The sequence below is a fragment of the Perca flavescens genome, chromosome 24 (assembly GCF_004354835.1).
Source record: "Perca flavescens isolate YP-PL-M2 chromosome 24, PFLA_1.0, whole genome shotgun sequence".
NCBI lineage: Eukaryota > Metazoa > Chordata > Actinopteri > Perciformes > Percidae > Perca > Perca flavescens.
In genome coordinates, this window is record NC_041354.1 from 16,244,759 (window position 1) to 16,268,181 (window position 23,423).

Here is a 23,423-nt window from a genome sequence, read left to right on the forward strand (position 1 = left end):
AAAACCATCACATACCACAGGAACGGTATGACGGAAAATTGTATTGTAAATTACATTTTGCAGGGCCTTCACTTGCTAGTATAAGATTCCAGTGAGCACAAGGAAGAAAGAGAAGAAATGGGGCCGGAGAAAGAATAAGAGGAGACAAATAAACAAAAACAAAACAGGGATGAGACTTCTCCCCTGGGCAGAAAGAGACGAAGAGGAAGAAGTAAAGGAGGTCAGTACTCATCATCACTCCTCCACTCCCCTCCTCGAGCCTCGGGGTTCGGGGAGGAGGTGATGACACCGTGTCCCGACACTGCAAAGAGTCCCAACGGCATCCCGCCGGTCCCGCCTACACCTCCCTGACGAGGGTGATGATGACCTCCGTAGGAACACAGCCTTCGTCTGACAACAGACAGCACACACTCCTCATTTCCACATCGCATGGTATAAATCGCTGCTGTTGGGTTTCAAAACCTCTTTCAAAAGCCATTACGATGTGATGTGATGTCAAAAATTCATCAGAATCAGGCTTCAAACAAGACAGCTTCTCTTAGCTGCTGGATAATTGACATTGACATTACAGCAACGTGTGACTTGAAATAGGCAAAAAAACGTAATTTACTTGTTCTCTGGTGTGCTATTAACATTTCTTATATTGGCCAGGGATGCTCACTTCATTCTGGTTGGCTGATTTCAAACTCCCCGCACAGCTCTGAGCTAAATTAATAAACACACCCTCACCTTGACTTATCCTACGGTAAGTTGTGGTCTTTGTTTGAGCTGTCAAGTTTTTATTTAAAAGTAACAGGCCGACTTATTGGGACTTTGTCTTATTCCCCGTATCCCCCAGAGTTAGATGAGTTCACACGTACCCTTCTCATCTCCGTGCGTGTCGTAACTCTGTCTGACGCACCCACCGCTAGCCTAGCTTAGCACAGATCCTGGAGGTAACCGGCTCCAACTAGCCTACTGCTTCCAATAAGTGACAAAAAAACGCCAACATTTATTAACAACAGAATATATTATTGATTCATGACCGGATTAGTTTTGGCTCTTAGATTTAAGCTTTAGAACAAACTGCAAAAAAAATGAAAAACTACAGTACAGTATGTGACCACACCCAACAAACACACACACACGTACACATACATACACACACACACACACACACACACACATATAAAATTCAGAGTGGAGTGGCATAAATATTTACAGTAGATTCATCTGTTTGTTGTCTGTCAGATGACAACCCAATGACAGCAAACACAGGAAAACTCTCTCTCTCTCTCTCTCTCTCTCTCTCTCTCTCTCTCTCTCTCTCAGTATTTACCATAAAATAAGCATTTCCCAAAAGCACACTGACCCTGTTCACACACACCTCACTCCTCTCTAAAAGAGTACGATGTGAAGGCATGAGGGGTGTGTGTAAGATTTGGTGATATCCTGTGAAACATCTAAGAATACTTTGAATGCTTTTAGTCGGTCTCCAGCTCCACCAAGGCACACGTCCTTCATCCAATCTCCCCCCTCGCCCCCCCCACTTCAATAATAGATGTGTTCACCGGCTCTGTATAATTCATGGGCCGCCGTCTGTAATGGAACAGAGCAGCTGAAGGAGGACGCTGCTGATCCTTGATTCTTCACCGCTGCAGTGACCCATTTACTCCTCTGGGATCAATGTACTGTACTCATCAATTTTTTTTTTCATATTGCAAATAAAATTTTCAACAAACCCCCCCTCATCCCAACCGACGACAATATTTCTCTGTCATCCTCTGCCTGTAATACAATAATCAGTTTTACAGTAATAGCTCCCCTATGTTTTCTTCTCTTATAAACCGATCAAATGTCTTCCTGCTTTTCTCACACACCCCCCCCGGTTCCAAATTTTTCATAACCCGAAAATCACTAAGGTCCGAGCTTATCAATACTGCTATCGAGACTGGTGGATCATATAACGTGATGTCTAAAAATAGATACGTGCTCGGACGGGAAAAAATGATTTACGTAAAGACTATAGGGAAAGACAAGCCTCCCCAAAGCTTGTTTACGTCTCGTCAACCAATGGAAGGCTGGTCTGTCATTGCAGATGAAACAAAGATTGAAAATAGTGAAGAGGAATCATCCGGGGGGCACAAGAGTTAGATATGACCATAAGTTTTCAAAAAATACCTTAGGGTTTCAGAGAGTTAAAGCAAAAACAGCGACAGAGACAGAAGAAATCAAACAGTCACAGAGTCACAGTTTTTGCAATAAAAGTTCTGTTAAGATTAAGAATTTGTTGTCTCGTCTTTCCACCAAATAACAGAAAAGTATGGATAAAGACTCGGATCGTTAAGCAGTCTCGAAAATGCTATCGATATCAATATAAATTAATGATCCCCATCCCTTCCCAGGAGGGCATCCTTACCAGACGCCCAAACCACCTCAACTGGCTCCTTTCGCCGCAAAGGAGCAGTGGTTCTACTCCGAGCTCCTCACGGATGACTGAGCTTCTCGCCAGCCACCCTCCTGAGGAAACCCATTTCGGCCGCTTGTACCCTGGATCTCGTTCTTTCGGTCATGACCCAGCCTTCTTGACCATAGGTGAAGGTAGGAACGAAAATTGACCGGTAGATCGAGAGCTTTACCTTCTGGCTCAGCTCTCTTTTGTGTCACGACGGCACGATAATGTGAGTGTAATACCGCCCCCCGCTGCGTCGATAGTGCTTGTAGTAAAGCAAAATCGATACATTTATATTCTTGGGGTTTTGGTGATTTCGGGATCAAAGCATTTATCAGTGGTATTACACTGTCCCAACACCCCCAAGTTATCCTTGTTATCTAAAATACACCTTATAAAAGAATGACACGGGATTCATCGGTTTGTTTAAGTTTTTGACCGTGGTATCGAATTGGGTATCAAGAATCATGAAATGTCACTGGTATTTGGTGTGTGTGTGTGTGTGTGTCTGGGGGAGTTTTCTCTCTCAGAGGGTAAATACACACACATATATGACGCAACACAATGCCATTATATGGCTTTTGAAAATAATAATAGCGTGAGATGGAAGTGAAAAACAACCGACCCCTGCGGTAAACTCAAACTCATCTCTCTAACTATTTTCCAAAAGCTGAAGCGAGAACACAAAAACAAGCCATTTCTGCTCTTGTCCTGCTGTGCAGAGCAGCCTCTCCTCCATCAGAAGGATTTTAACTGACTGTTGTGTGCAGACTCTTAACATGATGCACGGGAAAAAAAGCCACAGCGAACTCAGATCCTCAGAGCCAGGGGTGTTCAGGTGATAGCTATTCGACTGTGGCCAGTCCAGTCACATTTAAATCCAGATTTAAACATGTCCGAGACGTTCTGAAGGGATGGTAGTGATCAAACACGTGAATACAAACGGTATCCAGATGTCTGTAATGTGTTAATATAACCCCAACTTTTTGGGGTTGTATCTTTCAGGAATGTGTGTCTGATAGGGCTCTATCTCAAATCTCCAATAAAAGTGTAATTTCGTGTTTTACGTCCAAAAAAGTGCTTGATTTTGCCACTGACAGGCTCAGATTATTATTCTAAGTGTCTGACAACATTATGGAAAGGATTTCTAAGGAGGTTGACCTTTCTGTTAAACAATAAGATCCTTTTTTCAAACATAAAAACGTCTGTGAAATTGCATTCGCTAAACCCACCAAACTCCATGTAAATAAACAGTAATTTTATCATCGTAAAACACACTTCATTCAAAGTTGACAGACACAAAATACACCTATGAAAAAGCCTCTTTCTGGTGTTCCAACAATCACGACTGTAGTTTTGGTTGAAATAAACACAAGTGAAAATATGCTGGCTCTATACACACTAAAAGTAGTTTTTTAAATGGAGTCTGGTGGGTTTAGCAAAAGCGATTTCGGAGCTGTTTCTGGTTAAACAAAGATGAATTTACTCTTTTATTATTAACGATGCACATTTACCCTAAAGCAGGGATCTTCAACAGGGGGTCCTCAGAGTAACTGTAGGGGTGTCCTCCAAATTATTGTTAATTTTTGAAAGTATTAACATATTATTAGCAAGTACAAATCCCCACTGATGATAGGCTCACTGGCCTATAGGTAATGTAAGGCAGCCATCTACAGATACAGTTCATCCCAAAGGATTGGCTGTTCCACATGTGTGTTTAACATCAAAAAATGATTGATGATGATGATGATTCATAAAATTGTGCCCACAATTATTAGGCTATTTGAATAGCTTCGTATTCTATGCAAAAAATGAATCTATAAATGCTTTAGGCTGCCCTAAAAGTTATAGTAGGACCAGATTAATATGCAACTTCATTTTATACAATATATGTCCCTGCTCCATCTCTTTTTCAGTTAAAGGGTCAGTAAATACAACAGCAGCCTCCCCAACCTGCAGCAGCAGCTCCCCCTCGGGCACGCGGCCGTCACTGTGAGTGCTGCTCTTCGCCGTGGCGTTGGACAGCTGGTTCTTCAGCGCCACTACAGAGGGAGGAACAGAGAGGAAAAGTCAGTGACGGACACAGTACAAATAGCTTTCATTTTGGATTGTTGGCCAAACACAAATCAATTAGCAGACGTCTCCAAAAACCCTGTCACGGGAATCATCACGTTATACAGTGGCGCAGCGCTTCCAAGGTCCGCAACAGGTCTGACAAAATTGCCATTTTAGTGTCAGAATGGTCCGGAGATTTGTGGCTTTGTGAAGAATGGGTCCAATATTTACTTTGGTTTCTACTGTGTTCACGTTCACTTGTCCCATTGGAATCAATACACTCAGGACCTGCCGCTAGTCTCCTGAAGAGGGCGTGGCGGAGCCCACGGGACACAGATACAGAAACTCCTCTGAGTTGGGGCGTCCCGGTTCTAAACCGTCTCTGACAAGGCAGACAAAACAACCCACAGGGGCTTCTCTGTGACCTCTGAACCCTGAGACAGAAACACGGAGGCCGGCCCGGTGCCTTTGACCCTGGGGGGTGAAATGTGTTTGAGTGGGTTGAGTCTGAGGAACACAAAAGAGCTTTTTCTGAAGCAGCGGCGGAGACGTTAATGGAAGGGGAAGTCTCCGAGCGCTGCGGACAACACAGAGGCCACTTAAAACAGCTTCTTCTGATCGCGACCCAAATTCCACACAGGGTTCGATAAAGCTCCGTCGTATCCATTATGAATGAAATTTAAGACCAACATCACGTACAAGGTAACGCAGAGTCACAAAATGAATTTCTTTTCTTGCAAATACGTTGTTAGCAACTGGCTTTTTTTTATATATATAATTTTTTTCTGGCATTTTAGGCCTTTATTTCCATAGGACAGAGGAAGACATGAAAGGGGAGACAGAGGGGGAATGACATGCAGCAAAGCGCCGCAGGTCGGAGTCGAATCCGCGGACGCTGCGTCAAGGAATAAACCTCTATATATGTGCGCCTGCTCTGCCCACTGAGCTAACCCGGCCGCAGCAACTGGCTTTAACCAAGCCGTAAATTCAGTTTTTTTTCAAGCCAAGTATAGCTAAACTTCCACTTTCCTATAGTTGAAGAATAAAATCTGTGGTACAATCCGAAAATTCCACAAACCTAGGGAAAACACTGATATTAGATGTAATAAACAGAGATGTTTTTTTTTAGCACATTTCTAAGAATATATTTGTATTTTAATACAAAGAACAAAAAGAAATGAGAACAAAAAACTGCCTGGAAAGAGCAAAATCAGTCTTAAAACTTATGGTATGTTCAGGAAAATGGGTGAAAAGGGAAGTAAATAATGCATAAAACATGAATAAACACCAGAATGGTCCCTCACAGTTGTTATTGTTTATTACCTGTGACATAAGTGTGTTGTAGTTCATCTCAAAAAAATGTCTCCACGTATAAAAAGGAATGCTCGCCAAGCTTTGTCTGTTTGGCGACAGCGCTCAGTGTAGTGGAAGAGAGCGAGAGAGAGAGAGAGAGAGAGAGTGAGAGAGAGCAGGAAAAGCATGTCCGACTATCAATAATTGAGAGCTGAAAAGGGGCGGAGGGGGGTATTTTTGCGCCCTGATGTCATGAACAGTGGCCAGCGGCATGAAAAAACACCCCGAGGCAAACGGGAGGAGGAGGAGGGGACGTGTGTTGGCACAACGGAGGGCGACGAGGACACCGACAGCCAATAAAAACATCACAACAGACGCTTTACAGTCATCTGGCTCACAGAGCGGAGGCAGATAGGAAGCTGCATACAATGTAGCAATGTAAATGTGGCCTTGCATTGAACACATGAGAGACTGCAATTTGAGAAAATCAAATATCATGATATTTTTTACCAAATACCTCAATATCGATACCACAATGATATTATAGTGTTGACAATTGTGCTTTCACAAAATATTTACACAATGAGATTTTTGAAAAATAATCATCAGTAATGTGGATATGTATACGACTAAGTGGGTAAAGGCAAATAATAGAACAGTTACAACAGTCTGGTAAGTTCAGAAAATTACATCACTTTACTGTAATGCAGCCTTTAAAACCAGGAAAAGACACCACTTATGCCATATTACGATATTACGATATCCAAAATCTAAGACGATATCTAGTCTCATATCACGATATCAATATGATATCGATATATGGCCCAGCTCTAGACTGCAACATGGATTCATCTGTTCTACTCATCAACCTGCAGCAGCTGTGGATTTAAGTCCCTTCCACAGTGCGCAGGGACGATGACACAAACAATGACCCCGTCTAATCCAGCTACTCATTGCCACGACCAAAACACTTATGCCTCTTGTCAACAGGAGGTCTGGGGACCCCTAGGGGGTCCTCAGAGTGGTGCCACCAAATTATTCATTTTTCAAAGTTTTTTTCAAAGTTTAAAACATAACATCTTAACATAATTTCTAGCGTATAGTCTGGCTAGTCCACACAGCATTCCGGGATGGGAGAAAAACGTGTTCTGGTTTATTGGCATTTCTTTAAACCAATCACAATTGTCTTGGGCGGCGCTAAGCGCCCGACAGAACAAATTAGCCTCGGGAAGGAACTCTCTAAACCCGTCAGAGGAATTGAAATAAAAAGGTTGATGATTGGTCACATAATCTTTATTTTAACGACGACATTTAGAACTGTCGCTGTGTTATTTCTGTTTCCAAAGCAGCAAAAGATGTTCAAATCTAGAGTGGTCACGTGATTTTATACATTCGTGGTGAAATTGATTCATGCATCATAACCGTGATAATCATGAAAAACGTGATTATTCTTCAGACTATATTCGTACCGACAACATCTATAGTCATCGCATCCCTAACTACGACTGTAGGATCATTTAAAAACAGGGGGTTTCTCTGAGATTGTGGGGGTCAAAAGTTGAAAAGTGGGCACCCCACCCCCCTTCGTTCTTCAAAAGCTCTGTAAAGTGGCCGTGATTGGATTATCCCCGCTGTGTTTTTACTCTCCGGGGCTTTCATCTCCCCCTCCCACCTCCTCTCTGCAGTCCCTTCAGACCTACATTACTGTGTGACTGAGACTTTGGGACACGGGTCGACTCACGGCCACGGGCAAGACGAGCTGACCTACTATACGTGAAGGTTGTTTTACTAAGACGCAACGATGTGTGTGTGTGTGTGTGTGTGTGTGTGTGGGGGGGGTGTCCAGGCTTAATGCACTGACACAGAGATGGGTCTGATGGCCTGTTTCTGCAGGGTCAACATGTAGGGCCGGGTACCAAAGTCACTACTTTTTAGGCGCCGACCGAATTGCCTCTGAAGTACCGAGTATCGAAAAATGCCTCGTCATCCAACACCCAATTTCAACACCTGAGGAGTAAATCTCATCGGCGTCAGTGAGCCAATCAGCACGCAGCGTGCTTCTACCGAGATCTAATCAGGTCTGTGATTGGCCGTCAGCAGCCAAAGAGCTTCTGCAGTTGGTCGACAGAGGAGTGTTTCCATATCACGGTAAAGCCTGAAACCCAAACGGGGCTTTAGCCCGTATTCTGCTCTTTTTGCAGAATATGGGGTTTCTACTACATGTTTACGTGCTTTAATGTTCAAAATACACACTATTTTTCAATCATATTGTCTGTCTGAAATATAACTGATGGGAGTCTCTGCACCGCCATTGCAGCCGTAGGATTCTGATATTTCCCTTGTTCAAGGATTTTTCGTTTGTTGTTTTTTTGGACAAATTTACAATCTGCCTCTTACAGCAAATCTGTGAACGCACGCACACACGCACACACACACACACACACACACACACACACACACACACACACACACACACACACACACACACACACACACACACACACGCACACACACACACCTCTTCAAAATCCATCTGCTACGCCTGTAAGTCTGCTAGCACCTCGACAAAGCCACTTAATCACTTCTTAAACAGAGCCTGAATCACAGACAGCCCAGACACAAAGGTCACAAACTTTAAACCTCTTATAAAATATGTATACATTGTCCCTGTCAGGTGAAAACCTGGTATGTCCAAAACTGCTGTTTTCAGGAAATAGATATAGGGCCCTATTTTAACGATCTAAGCGCACGGCATGAAGCGCTTGGCGCAGGTGCGTTTAGGGCGAGTACGAACCCACTTTGGCTAGTTTGACGGCGGGAACAAAGGGTCTGTGCGCCAGGCGCCTGGTTCTAAAGGGTTGTACTTAGTGTCTTCATTAATTCATAGGTGTGTTTTGGGCGTAACATGCAATAAACCAATCAGAGGGTTATCTCCCATTCCCTTTAAAAGCCAGACGCGTTTGGACCTTGGACCACCATTGCTTTGCGCTGCGCTGTGCCGGGTGCGAGATAGGGCCTATTCAGTTTACTGTCACAGACAGTGATGCCAGTACTCTAATCTGACCACTTTTTTCAGTAACGAGTAATCTAATGCGTTACTATTTCCAAACCAGTAATCAGATTAAAGTTACTTATCCAAGTCACTGTGCGTTACTCTTTTTGTCATTTTCCTTAGTAAAAATATAGATTTTTGCTTTCTTCTTGAGTCTCGGGAGGTGAAGTCACGTATGCGACAAGTCACGTTTTCAGCATGAGGACAGTTCACGTGTACCACGCAGTGACACAAACGTAAACAACAATGGAGGGAGGAGAGAGATGCGGATTTTGTAGCTGGAAATACAGTCACTATTTTGAGTTTGGTCATCTAAAGACGGCAGTATTAAGGTTGGTTGTACACTCTGTGCTGGTGGCGACAAAGTGCTATCTAGCTACAAAAACACTACGTCACATTTGAAGAAACATTTGGAGGCGCAGCACTGCACGGTCAAACTTACAGAGCAAGTCCTAGCAGGTGGTGCGAAGCAAAAGCTGGACTTCGGTTCAAAACCAGTAAGTGGGGGAGAGTTGAAGAAATTGGTCGGTCAGTATGTTGTAGAGGAAATGCTGCCCTTAAACATGGTTGACTCGCTCTCTTTCGTGCCATAATAACCCAGATCACTACTGCTGGCAATGCCGAGCTGCCTCACAGTAAACCGGTTGTCATTTTTATGTTGAGGCTGTGGTGGTGTTGTCGGCACAGTTGCTGAATGTAATTAATAAAGTAACTTGTAATCTAACTTTGTTACTTTTAAAATCAAGTAGTCTGTAAAGTAACTAAATTACTTTTAAAATCAAGTAAACTGTAAAGTAAGTGTGGCAACACTGCTCACAGAGGAGTGAAGAAAACTAGAAAATATTCACATTTAACAAGCTGCAATCAGAGAAGTTTGACCTATTTTTATAAAATAATCCACTCAAACCGAGAAAATCCATTATCCAAATAGTTGACAACTAAATGGACAAAACGATTAATCGTAGCAGCTAACAGAGGTCTGTGTGCTTGCTGCGTTTGCAGCACCTTTCAGTGCTCGAGGAACTAGAGCTGGGCAATATATCAATATTATATCGATATCGTGATATGAGACTAGAAATCGTCTTAGATTTTGGATATCATAATATTGTGATATGACATAAGTGGTGTCTTTTCCTGGTTTTAAAGGCTGCATTACAGTAAAGTGATGTCATTTTCTGAACTTACCAGACTGTTGTAACTGTTCTATTATTTGCCTTTACCCACTTAGTCGTTATATCCACATTACTGATGATTATTTATCAAAACTCTCATTGTGTAAATATTTTGTGAAAGCACAGATAGTAAACACTACAATATCGTTGCGGTATCGATATCGAGGTATTTGGTCAAAAATATCGTGATATTTGATTTTCTCCATGTCGCCCATCCCTACAAGGAACATTCGTACAAATACATAAAGATAAGGAAATTGTTAGCAGGTTTCAGAAGACATCAGTCTGATGTTAGTCTTAGCCCAGAGATTAGTGATGCTGCTGTAAAAGCTAGCGACCTTATAGCACGGCGTCGTTTTTTTTTAAAAAGGGTTGTTATCAGACTGATTTTCTGCTTTGGGTGGAGACATGTTAACATTATCTGAGAATCTGCGGAAAGATTCTGTGGGATACTTTTTTTCGATACCAATTCTATAAAACAAAAAGAAATGACAAAATAACGGCATAAAGCTTTGTATTTATGTGTCAGCTCCTTCTGTAACATTAGACAGCCAATCACAAACATTATTAGATCTTGGTAGAAGAATACTGCGTGCTGATTGGCTCACTGACGCTGATGAGATTTAGATAGATACATAGATAGATAGATAGATACTTTATTCATCCCGAGGGAAATTTTAGGCATCCAGTAGCTTAGACAACCATAACACAACAAACACACACATACACACATATATCTCACATACATAACAATCACTCACACAAATGTAAAGAGTTAACAATTTGTGAAGTGATTACAAAGGTCTGGTATGGACTGACCATGTGATGCAATGACCCTGATATGGTCCTATGGTAGAGTGTGTGCAATGGTGGTATAGTGCAAAAGTAAACAGTGCAGTAGCTTATCATTAAATATTAACTATGACTATGAAAAGACAAGAATGTAAACATAATAGAATTGCTTGACAAACAAGAAAAGAAATGATATACGTTAAGAACAACTTATAACAGGGAATAAGTTATAAGACGTAGATGTTATGACCACAGACCAGCTTGTGTAGGAGGGCTAATACAGCCTATAAGACAGCCAGGTGTACAGCAGACAAAGTGATATAATGGTGGGGGCTGAGAGAGAGAAAAGTCCATTTCTCTCCCCCCCCCTCTGTGTGGTATTGAAGAGGTATTTAGGCATTGATAATGGGTATTGAATGATGAGGCATTTGTCCATACGATACTTTAGAGGCAATTCGGTCAGTGGCTAAAAATTATTAGGAATTTGGTACCCAGCCCTACTCACAACTGACTCGTATTTGACAGTCTCGTGTCCAACGTGGCTTCCAGAAACTCTCCCTGACCTTTGTGTCTTTTCACTTGAAAACCGCCCTCAGCCCGTCTGTTTGTGCATGTTTTTCTGCCTCTGTGTCCGCAGGTCCTGCGTGCGAGGTGTGAAAAGCTATTTCAGTAGGCGGGGGAAAGGCAAAGGGCAAAGCATCTGTTTTCACGACTACAGACTGACATTTTACCAGCGTCGCTTTCTTTCCCTATCCGTCTCAATGTCCAGAGTCATCATGTTCACCACTTTAAAACCCACCACCACCAAAGCAGTTGAGAAACCCAAATATGTGGCTTCCTGGGAGCTTTTTGTTATATTACCTTGTGCAGGGTTTTCCCTGCCCTTATAAGGTTTAGGTGTAGCACCTACTGTAAGCCAAAGCAATGTGACTAAAAGACTTTTTCTCAGATCTAATGACTGTAGTTGGACTTCTTTAGCAACTTTTTTTGTCTTCAAGCTTTTTGATTATTGATTAATTATCTGCTCTAGCTTTTCTGACGTTTCCAGACACAGGTATGGAGATAATAAAAGGTCCAAAACGATGTTAAAAAAAGAGACGCAAAAACTACCGCAAAGAGACACCAACCGACTACAAAGAGAAGCCAAATTACAGAGACGCAAAACGACCCCAGGTGAAACACAATCGACCAAAGAGAGACGCAAAACCCCACAAAGAGACAAAATTGGCGCTGTGTTGTGCGGGAGCGGGTTGTAGCAGCTCAAGCCTGTCTGAATCCCAGAAAAACACACACAAAATGTATGGGGACATTGCATGTTTATCGTTTAAAAACGTGACACTTTCGTCAAATTACGCGCACCTAAGTCTTTCACAAACCACAGAAAACACTGTTATGTAGACCAGTGGTTCTCAAGCTTTTTTCAATAAAGTTCCTGCCCTTTGAACAGTGTTTTTAAGCCAAGCACAAAAATTTTGGTAGAAAAAAAAACTCTATATAAAGAGGAAGAATACAGCGATATCAGCAATAGATTTACTAAACAACAGCCTTGGACCTGGAACACATTTAAATTAAATGCTGATGGATAAAGGAGACAAAAACTTATTTTTAAAACGACAAAATCTTGGAAAAAGATGGTAGAAAGAAGGAAGTAAGGCAAGAATAGGTCGAAAATAGTAACAAAAACTTGGAAAAAAAAACACAGTAGAAAGAAGTAAGGAAGAAAGACAAGAATAGGTCAAAACAAGTGACAAAACCTGTGGCCGGGTTGACTCAGTGGGTAGAGGAGGCGCACATATATCTCGAGGTTCATGCCTCGACGCAGAGGTCCAGGGTTTCGATTCCGACCTGTGACGATTTCCTGCACATCTTACCCCTCTCTCTCTCTCCCCTTTCTCACCTAGCTGTCCTGTCCATCAAAAGGTGGAAAAGCTCTAAAAAATAATCTTGCGACAAAACCTTCAAGAAAAGGCGACAAACTTAAACAACAGCGACAACAACTTTGAAAAAAGCGAAGTAACTACAGCCTTGGAACTGAAAACCATTTTGCAAAAACTGTCAAGTACCCCCTGCAGTCCTCCAGAGTACCCCAAGGGAGACACATACCCCCTGCGGTCCTCCAGAGTACCCCTAGGGGGGGGACACGTACCCCCCACTTGAGAAACACTGTTACATAGACCAACACAAGTTGTTTACGCTGAGGTATGCGAGGTGTGCGAGCTCTGCTGCGGTTTCCTTACCGGAGAAGAAGTTCTTGGTGCGGAGGAAGCTGACGCTGAGCCTCAGGATGGACAGCTTGTCCAGGCTGGAGATGACGTCGTCGGAGAAGGGCAGCAGGCTGGCGAGCCGGTCCAGCTCCGAGTTCAGGCGGTCGCGGTGGCGTTTGGACGGGTTGGACTTGGCGCTTTCAGCCGGGGCCGGCTTGACTCTGGACGTGAAGGGACATATCAGTGTCAAATTAAAGGAGCAGTTTCTTGTATTTTAGCAGAACACTGAAAGCAGCAGAAATGCAGAATACTTTACACTTTATGCCAACTGCTCGCACACTGAAATCAAAAGTATTACCCAATTATCAAAACACTTACACTCAAGGAGCAAAACACAGGCCCATGTGTGCGCCCCTAAAAGCTCAATTTCAGCCTCACACCACAGTGATTGGCACGTCAATAAAAATATGCTCTGAACATCCAGAATTTTTCCACATAATGACTCAGTTTAAATGCTGTGGCAAGCAAACATTTGTTGTTAGCTTTGCATAATTCCCCATAAAAAAAACATCCCGAAACATGTGTAACGTTTTGAATCTGCTGAAAGTTTTGAACAATACAGCAGATGAATTCATTAATTCTAATAATATTTACATGAATAAAGATATTCGCATGCAAAGAAAGGCACAATTTGTTGCAGAAAAACTCACAAGAATGCAGGAAATGAAGCGTTTGAGGCTCAAAATCCCATAGTTACGCCCTTGGAAATGCATGTATTTCATGTGTTTACGTTTATTAAAATGGCCAGGACACCATTGTTAGAATCCGTATTACTAATTTGATTATTAAAATCCGTATTGGTGTCAGTCCCAGAAACATCCAGCATCAGCCCAGCTTTAGTGTTCATATTTAGGCTATTTTCTTCCCACTATTTAAATATAGATATCATATGAATGTTGCTTAATAGATCTGTCTCCAATAACTGTAGTAAATTGATTATGAGTAGAAACAATAACACCCGTCTTGAATGACCAGACCCCCCCCCCCCCCTACACACACACACACACACACACACACACACACAGAGAGAGAGAGAGAGAGAGACACTTGAATCGGTGTCAGTAACGTTAGTTGATTAAAACCACTTAACACTTAAACATCATTTTTCTATATGGAGGTTTTGGGGCTTTTTTTGCTTCTATAACATGTCTTCTTTCAGTCAATTGGGAAGAAAACAAACTGACAGGAGGTTAACGGGGGGGCAGGCTGTTGCCTAGCAATGGAAGAATTCCACTGAAAAGGTCTAAAAATCAACAACAAAAATTACCCCTTCTGCGCAGGTTTTCTTCTTTTCCGTCCAGCATACATGTTGTTGTTGTTTCTTTATTGTCTCCGTTTAATAACTTGTAATATACAAACTCCAGAAGAATCCAGAAGGTAATTCATATGGGAAGCGATACAGCACACGCCATAACCAAACATACACTCTGTCACTTGTAAAGCAGACGCACTAGCTAGCTAAAAGCTGCCTGTCGAAGTATTACCGGCGGACCGCCATAGGAGTAACGCTCCTCTTGCTCCGGTTATCCCGTCCATGGCGCTCGAATCCCGCGGAAAAAATCAACAAATAAAACTCCGTTTAAGCTTCACATCCTGGGGGACGAAGTTCAGCCCAAAAAAACGTTGAAATTAAACGGTCGGAAAGTGAAATGTTGTTCCTTCCTTCTGGTCCTCTTCTCTCTCTCTGCTCCCTGGACCTCTCCTCTCTGCTGCTCTCTCTCTCTCTCACTCTCTCCTGGACCCGGACTAGCGCGCGCTTCCCGCGGCCGCGGGGCACTGATTTGACGTCGGGAGCGTGCAGCGGGTCAAATGTCACGTCATCACGTCAAGGAAACTCAAAACTCTGTACAGTATCTATAAGTGTTCTAAAAAGCGCTATGTAAATAAAATAGATTATTATAATTATTACTATTAAATATTCTCCATTATTCTCGGTGGATACCTTTCACAAACTACATCAGTACATTAGGGACTTTTTTTATACATCACTAATGTTTTAATATTTTAATAAACCTCTACTTTTGGTGTAATTTTGTATAAGAGCCACCCATAATCATGTATGCAGCAGTTCAGAGCAAAATAAACGCAACTAGTGTACCTTTTACACACAAATGAAGACACATTTTCGTTATTATTATCACAAAAAAGTGATTTTCTTCTTGCTAGGGCAGCGTGTCAAAGTGAGACAATATATATCTGGCCCATGTTTTTGGTCTTTGGTTTTAGGGCTTAACTTGGAGCAGAATGTCAAAAACAGGCAACAGATGCTTTCAGTTGCAAAACATGTAGTTACACCGCCACCTAGTGGACACTGGAGACAAAACTACAACGAGAAAGAATGAATGAATGAATGAATAAATAAATAAATATGCATAAAAAAAGAACTCCATTTGAATGGTTTAACCCTCGTGTTGTCTTCCCGTTGACCATGAACTTGTTGTCCATCCAGGTCAAAAGTGAATTTGAATTTTTGGTGCTTTTTCCAGCGTTTTTGGTTCCTTTTTATGCTTTTGACAATTTTTAAAACGTTTTTGTCACTTTTTTCAATAAAAAAAAAAAAATGGTCAATAAACCTAATGTAGATGATTTATACCAAATGTTTGACTTAAAAATGCAGAAATTATGACTGATTTTGACGAATAGTTAAGATCAAATGATGTTGAGTGGATCGCATGCTGGTTTATGTCAAAGTTTAGCCACGATACATTTAAACATGTTTATAAAATTGAATAAAACACCCCAAATTCAATAAAAGTAATCATTCATGTGACGTGCAGAGATCCCATACAATGTACAGCCATACATCCATGTTATTTTTGGGCATTTTGGTTCAAAGAAACCCATATTTTCTGAACTTTGAAAACGGGTCAAATTTGACCCGAGGACAACATGAGAGTTAAACAGATGGGGGAAGGGGGTTGGGGTACGTGCAGGGGGTATGTGACATTTTATTGCAAAATGTTTTTTCAGTTACAAGGCTGTCGAACCAGACCATTGTACCTCTTTATGTAGACTTTTTTTCTACCAATAATGTAACAATTTTGTCGCTTTCTTTGAGCCTATTCTAGCCTATTCAAGGCTGAATTATGGGAAAGAGACTTCAGATACCGTATTAGGGGATCACTAAGGTCTATATAAAAGAGACTTCAGATACAGTATTAGGGGACCACTAAGGTCTATATAAAAGAGACTTCAGATACAGTATTAGGGGACCACTAAGGTCTATATAAAAGAGACTTCAGATCAGATACAGTATTAGGGGACCACTAAGGTCTATATAAAAGAGACTTCAGATACAGTATTAGGGGACCACTAAGGTCTATATAAAAGAGACTTCAGATACAGTATTAGGGGACCACTAAGGTCTATATAAAAAGAGACTTCAGATACAGTATTAGGGGACCACTAAGGTCTATATAAAAGAGACTTCAGATACAGTATTAGGGGACCACTAAGGTCTATATAAAAGAGACTTCAGATACAGTATTAGGGGACCACTAAGGTCTATATAAAAGAGACTTCAGATACAGTATTAGTGGACCACTAAGGTCTAATATAAAAGACTTCAGATACAGTATTAGTGGACCACTAAGGTCTATATAAAAGAGACTTCAGATACAGTATTAGGGGACCACTAAGGTCTATATAAAAGAGACTTCAGATACAGTATTAGGGGACCACTAAGGTCTATATAAAAGAGACTTCAGATACAGTATTAGGGGACCACTAAGGTCTAATATAAAAGACTTCAGATACAGTTTAGGGGACCACTATACAAAAGACTTCAGATACAGTATTATATAAAAGGACCACTAAGGTCTAATATAAAAAGAGACTTCAAACAGATTAGGGGACCACTTCAGATACAGATACAGTATTAGTGGACCACTAAGGTCTATATAAAAGAGACTTCAGATACAGTATTAGGGGACCACTAAGGTCTATATAAAAGAGACTTCAGATACAGTATTAGGGGACCACTAAGGTCTATATAAAAGAGACTTCAGATACAGTATTAGGGGACCACTAAGGTCTATATAAAAGCATCAAAAAAGCAGCATGTCTTAGGACCTTTAAGTTTTTGTCACCTTTTTCCATCAGCATTTAAATGTTTTTCAGTTACAAGACTTGTTGCTTAGTAACTCTATCGGTGACATTGCTGTATTGTTCCTCTTTATACAAATTTTTTGGTTTCTACCCAAAATGGGTGCGTGGCTTAGAAACAGAATTCAAAGGGGGAACATTATTGACGAAAGTTTTTCCCCAACATTAAAATGAGATTTTCTTTATTTCTGACTCAACTAGACAGAATAACGGCTATAAAACGCAAAAAAGATATGTGCAGTTTTCTCATGATCTCGAATTAGAGTAAAGCTTCCCGAAGTCTCATTAAGAGTTGCTCCAGATGCGTATTACCTCTGACATATGTAGCAACTGTAAGTCGCTTTGGATGAAAGCGTCAGCTAAATGACATGTAATGTAATAATGTGAAGCAGACAGGCATTAAAAAAAACTGCAATGTGTGATCAGATCACCTTTAATATGGTGAGCATTGTCACAACGCATTATGCGATACAATTTCAAAATGTAATACATGTTCACAAAACCCCGAACCCAATGTGTAATACATTTAAATTATTTTTTTTGTCAAGACTGAGTCAAATGGGGCGAGCGCTCTACCAGGTGAGCCAAAGGCCGCCCCAGATTTCCCCACACTTTGTAATGAATTATTACATAATGCGGCGGTTCCTACAAAATGCGAAGGGTTGCAATTTATTTTAACCAAAATGTAGTGTGGTGCATTATGCAATAACCAACAAAAATGTAATTTCTATTTTAATCATGGTGACTGAAAATGTAGTTTAAAAAAATATACTTTGTGTTCAGTAGATTACCTTTCATCACTGCAAGTATCACAAATTGCGTTCAGGGTTTTTATTACAAAATGCGGCAGATCATTTTCATAATGAAATATAAATGTATTACATTTTTTACATGATGCGCTGTTACAAGCATGGAAGGATTAACACTTGATACACTGTTAGAGGCAAGATTTGGAAGGCAAATGAACGAGATACAATGTGTTGACAAGTTACACAAAAAAACCCATCATAACAGGAAGTTAACATACTGTTTTGTATATGCTGTGCAATATGTACAATAAATGATGAAGGCGTGAGTCAGGGCTAAGGCAATGCGGCATAAAAATACACAATATAGGACATGTACATATTTTAAACAGAACATTTATGTATTTATATACAGGTACACAAAGATACTGCAATGTGGAGCCTTGGCTTCCTGGTGTTTGCAAAGTATAATAAGTTGGTTGTTTGGTTTTTCAACTAGAAGCAAGCAACAAAATAGATTTAATATTTCTATATGAATACTTTGTGATTGGATTAAAGCGCTCAAATTTAAAGAGGGATTAAAGGGTAACGTTTTTTTTAACCTGGACCCCTATTGTCCTTTGTTTTTTGTGTCTAAGTGACTGATGGGAACAACAATCTTTGACGTTGGTCCAGTATTAAGCGAGATCGCTGCAGTCGGCAGCGGAGAAACAAGCTACAATGGAAGTTAATAGGACAATGGTCCAGCTTGTACTTACCTTCACAAAAGTGCTCGTTTGGTCACTGACAGACTCAGATTATTATTCTGAGTGTCTGACAACATTATGGAAAGGATTTCTAAGGAGGTCGATCTTTCTGTTAAAGAGTGAGATCCTTTATTTAAACTTAAAAACATCCGCCAAATTGCGTTCGCTAAACCCACCAGACTCCATGTAAATAAATTTTAGCATCGTAAAAAACACTTCATTCAAAGTCGACAGAAACAAAATAAAACTATCAAAAAAAGCCGTTTTTGGGTCGTCTTTCCACTTTTCCAACAATCACAACTCTAGTTTTGGTTGAAATCAACACATAGTTTACAGATTTACATGTGCAAATATGTTGGTTCTATACACGCTAAAAGTATTGTTTTTTTAAATGGAGTCTGGTGGAGTTTAGCGCTAGCGACCTCAGAGCTGTTTCTGGTTAAACAGAAAGGTCTTAAAGAGGTTTTAAAAGGTCTATCTCTGTAGGGATCCTTCCCATAATGTTGTCAGACACTTAGAATAATAATCTGAGCCTGTCTGCGGCAAAACAAGCACTTTTAGTGGACGGAATTGACGATGCACATTTCCCCCATAGGGTTAACATTACAGCCCGTTCTGTGGCTTCCGGTTACAATACTGCATCAATGTCAAAGATTGTTGTTCCGGTCAGATACACACAAAAGCATAGGACAACAGGGACCAGGTTGACTGTGTTGCGCTACATCTTTTTAAATACTCCCTACTGTGTAGATGCTCCATTTCTCTCGCTCGTATGCTTCTCATACATCCGTCGAGAAAAACGACTTCATTTCGACGAGAATTAAGTTTGTTTCCTAGATTTATACGGTAGATTATCTTCGTGATTCAATCCGATGCACGGTTGATGTTTTTTACGATGACATTTTGAGTTTAAAATGAAGAGTTTTAGCACATTATGTTGTGAAAAATTAAGCCAAAAAGCAAGCCAAAGCTTCAAAGTCATAATAAATAAAAAAAAATTCATTCAATTCATCAATAAGACTTGGTCGGGATTAGCGGGAGCGCTCACTAAAACGTCAGTTCCGCTAAATCGCGGGGGGGTGAAAACAAACCATTCCAATGAATGAGCGTAGACGTAGTTAGCGGTTGACACGTCATATTTACGATTGTTTTTTTTTGTTACAATGCCGAAAAGTTGCCGTGTGGCGTACAGCAATTTTTCTAATGAGTTAAAACATCCCGATCTTAAGTTTTTAAATTTTGTAGCCCGTAAGTTACAACTTCAAGTCATGACTCACGACTAGGTAGCGTTCCAGGCAAAGTCACGACAAACCATACTACCTAGCGTTAGCTAGCGGCTGCCTAACATTGACGTTAGCTAGCACTAGCTGATACTAGCGATTTTTAGTCGGCAACATATTTTGGGCTTCATTTAATAAACATAACCTGTAGTAGTACACAGTCGTATGTGTATTGTTTGGATTACAATGTGCGGAATTACTTTACGTTGCCTATTTATGTCTATTCATTTCTATTTCTCGCCATTAATCACCGGCGTCTGTACAGCGTCAACAGGCTCCACTCTCGCATCTCAGTATCTTACCGCGAGTCTGATTAACATCCTGGTCTTTTAATCGCCAGCTTTATGCTGCCTTCCGGACACAAATTTGAAGGCCGTAAGTTACGACTTCAAGTCACGACTCACAACTTGGTAGCGTTCCAGGCAAAGTCACAGCAAACCCTTCTAACTAGGGTTAGCTAGCGCTAGCTAGCGGCTACCTAACATTGACGTTAGCTAGCACTAGCTGATACAAGCGATTTCTAGTCGGCAACATATATTTGGGCTTCATTTAATAAACATAACCTGTAGTAGTTCACAGTCGTATGTGTATTGTTTGGATTATAATGTGCGGAATTACTTTACGTTGCCTATTTATGTCTATTCATTTCTCACCGTTAATCACCGGCGTCTGTACAGCGTCAACAGGGGCCGCCATTGTTGTTTACGTGTGTGTGTAATGTCAAAAACTGTAACCGGGAGTACAACCATCTGGTGCGAGTTCACGGGGAGTAAGTTACAGGTTTGACCGCCGTTCCAGGGCACTTTCACGGGGAATAGGTTGTGAAAACACGAGTTACGGGTTGCCTGGAACGCAGCATAAGTTTCATGTTCAGATCTAAAAATACAAAAAAAAAGTAACAAAATAAATAAAAAACTGGCTTAAAACCAAATTGTTGAGGCAGAGAGTGAGTCTGCTCAGCTTTGACTCTCAGTCTAGGCCTATTAAAAAGCAAAATCTTATTCAAAATGTAAGATTATTATTACTTTAAGTTGAGTTTTGTTTTTTCAATAAGACACAGTTTATGATCCAATACCTATACAAATCTAGAGTATACAGAGTACTAAAACCACCCTAATTTTGCTATCAAAACACTTCTCTTTTTTTTTGCAACAAAATTCTTTTCTCTTCACTATGCTTTGGCAAACACATTAAAGAAAATAGTGCAAACATGATCTCACATATTGGCTCTGAAGAAGTTGAGGAAAAGGGCACATTTGGTTTGCTCTGCTCTGACTGAATGCTTTAAAATATATATATATATATATATATATATATATATATATATATATATATACTATACATAAAAGAAGGCACTAACAAGCAGCTGTTTTCACGGCATCATCTTTCAATCTTAAAAAGCTGTCTGTTAGGGATGATGATGCTGTGATTTCGTTGTGCGTTAAACTTTTTTTTTTCTTTTTATATACAGTCTGCAAAAGTAAAAAATCTCCCTCACTGGGACAGCAAAAGAGTTCAAAATGAATGCAACCGAGACACAATTTTCATAAGGAGAAAAACGGCAAAAAAAACAAGTAGATACATATTTTATCCTTCCGAGTGCTTAAAATAGAATAGAGATATTTAGAGAGTATTGTGTTTTTTTGTGCGTCGCAGACAGCGGAGTGTTGATGGCAACTTCTTTTGCTGTCCTCCAGGCACATTAAATCCAACTCATGCTATTCATGTTTCGAGACTGAAGAACTTCCACAGCGTTTCCTCTATGTTGGTTTTTTGTAGTGGCGGCCCGCCATGGCAAAATTTCTTCCACCACGGTACCAGAAATAGGGCTGTACAAAGAATCTAGTCGCGGTTGCTTTTTAAATGATCCCGCCGACATAATGTTGGTCTCATTTAAATGATTCACTGCACTGATACGCTAGGTTACAGCTGTAATCAGGCCTTAAAAGACAGGCCCGACAACACCCGAGCCCGACAAGACAGCTTTTTTTTTTTTTTTTTTTAGCCCAAACCCGTTTACAGCCTGACATTATTCAAATGTGCGCACGCACACACAGCTCTTTTGCCTTTTGTCAAGAATGAGTCATTTATGAATTTTTCCTCTGTAACATGGTTAACCTCTCAGCCCTCTAAATAGGCCTAAACGTTTTCCATACCTCAGACTTTGCTTTCTTTGCCGGTGCAACCAAAACGTAATCGCCTGAGAGGCCAGCCTCCGTTTCACCTCCTCAGCATGAATTATGCGCGCTAATCGAAACGCATCACCTGGCCGCTCATTTACTGCGCAACCCGGGGCGCAAGCCCAAGCCCGGCCCGAGCACAGCCCGAGCACGGCCCGAGCCCATGTAAAATGATCGTCGGGTTCGGGCAAAGATCTTCAGCTCTACTGTAGACGGTGGGCGTGTTCACCGGGGTTTGGGTGGAAGTGATGAAAGTATATTTATGTGTTTTGCCTGTTCACCTGGTTTTTGGGGCTTTGGCAGAGAGGGGGTGGTGGGGGGGAGCCTGACAGCGAAACACTTTCTGTCGCACTCATGCACCTACTCGCATCATGGGGGGGCGTGGGGGGGCAACATCTGACAACCCTCTGGCCTAGAAAGACTTTTCCCATAGACTTTGCATGGCGAAAGAAACTTCTGTATTTCAGCAGATAATTTTTTTTTTTCAAAATAAAGAAAAAAAAAAAAATATTGTGGGTACGACTTACCAAACACTTAAATGGTTTTTGTTTAAACCGTTAGGATTTCAAAATTTTAACATGCACTTATAGCCGAATCCAGGTTGATTTAACGAGGCATGATGAATGTAAATGTAAATGGACTTGCTTTTCTAGTCTCAACGACTACTCAGAGCGCTTTAACATAGTACAGGAACCATTCACCATTCACACACGTTCACACACTGTGGCCGAGGCTGCCGTACAAGGTGCCACCTGCTCATCAGATACTCATTCACACACATTTACACTCCGATGCGCAAGCAAACACAAATATGAAAAAAAAATGAACACAAATAATGGCCACAGACCCACGGTGACCGCGCCCTGCACTGCGCGCTAATATGGCGGTTCTCCTGAGTTCTCGTGTAAAAATGGATATAATGGCTGTAGTTCATCATGTGTATTGTCTTACGATACATCCGAGCGCTGTACATACGCTGTAAAGCCTGTCACGTTATTAACGTCTCTGTTCACAAACTACCGGGACTACCGTTTAACGTTAGTAAGCTAGCTAACATTAGGAGCTAGCTAACATTAGCTAGTAGCACAACATAATGATTACATCCCCTGTAATACACGTCCCACCCCCCCCCCCACGTTGCCCGTTGCAGCTCGGAAAGTACGTACTTTAATAATAAACAACAAGTCAGATTGTAGGCGTTGTCTGAAGTGTTTCGTTTTTTTGACAGTATGTGTGTAATTTTTTAAAAGAGTTAAGGCTTCAACAATGAGGACTGCAGGGTTCAACCTTAAGTTTTTTTTTTTTTTT

General features: G+C 41.0%; 1 protein-coding gene across 2 annotated transcripts in view; it reads right to left on the reverse strand.

The window, feature by feature from the left end:
* The window catches only part of ahr1b (aryl hydrocarbon receptor 1b), a 42,220-nt gene extending 27,404 nt beyond the window's left edge, over window positions 1–14,816 (reverse strand). For both annotated transcript variants that reach the window (XM_028571457.1, XM_028571456.1), the window contains exons 1-3: window positions 14,327–14,816; window positions 13,033–13,220; window positions 4,385–4,473 (exon numbers count right to left, since the gene is read on the reverse strand). In XM_028571457.1, coding sequence (XP_028427258.1) covers window positions 4,385–4,473; window positions 13,033–13,220; window positions 14,327–14,367 — 318 coding nt within the window. In that variant the 5' untranslated portion in view covers window positions 14,368–14,816. The remainder of the gene's footprint in view (window positions 1–4,384; window positions 4,474–13,032; window positions 13,221–14,326) is intronic.
* Window positions 14,817–23,423: the final 8,607 nt, after the last annotated feature.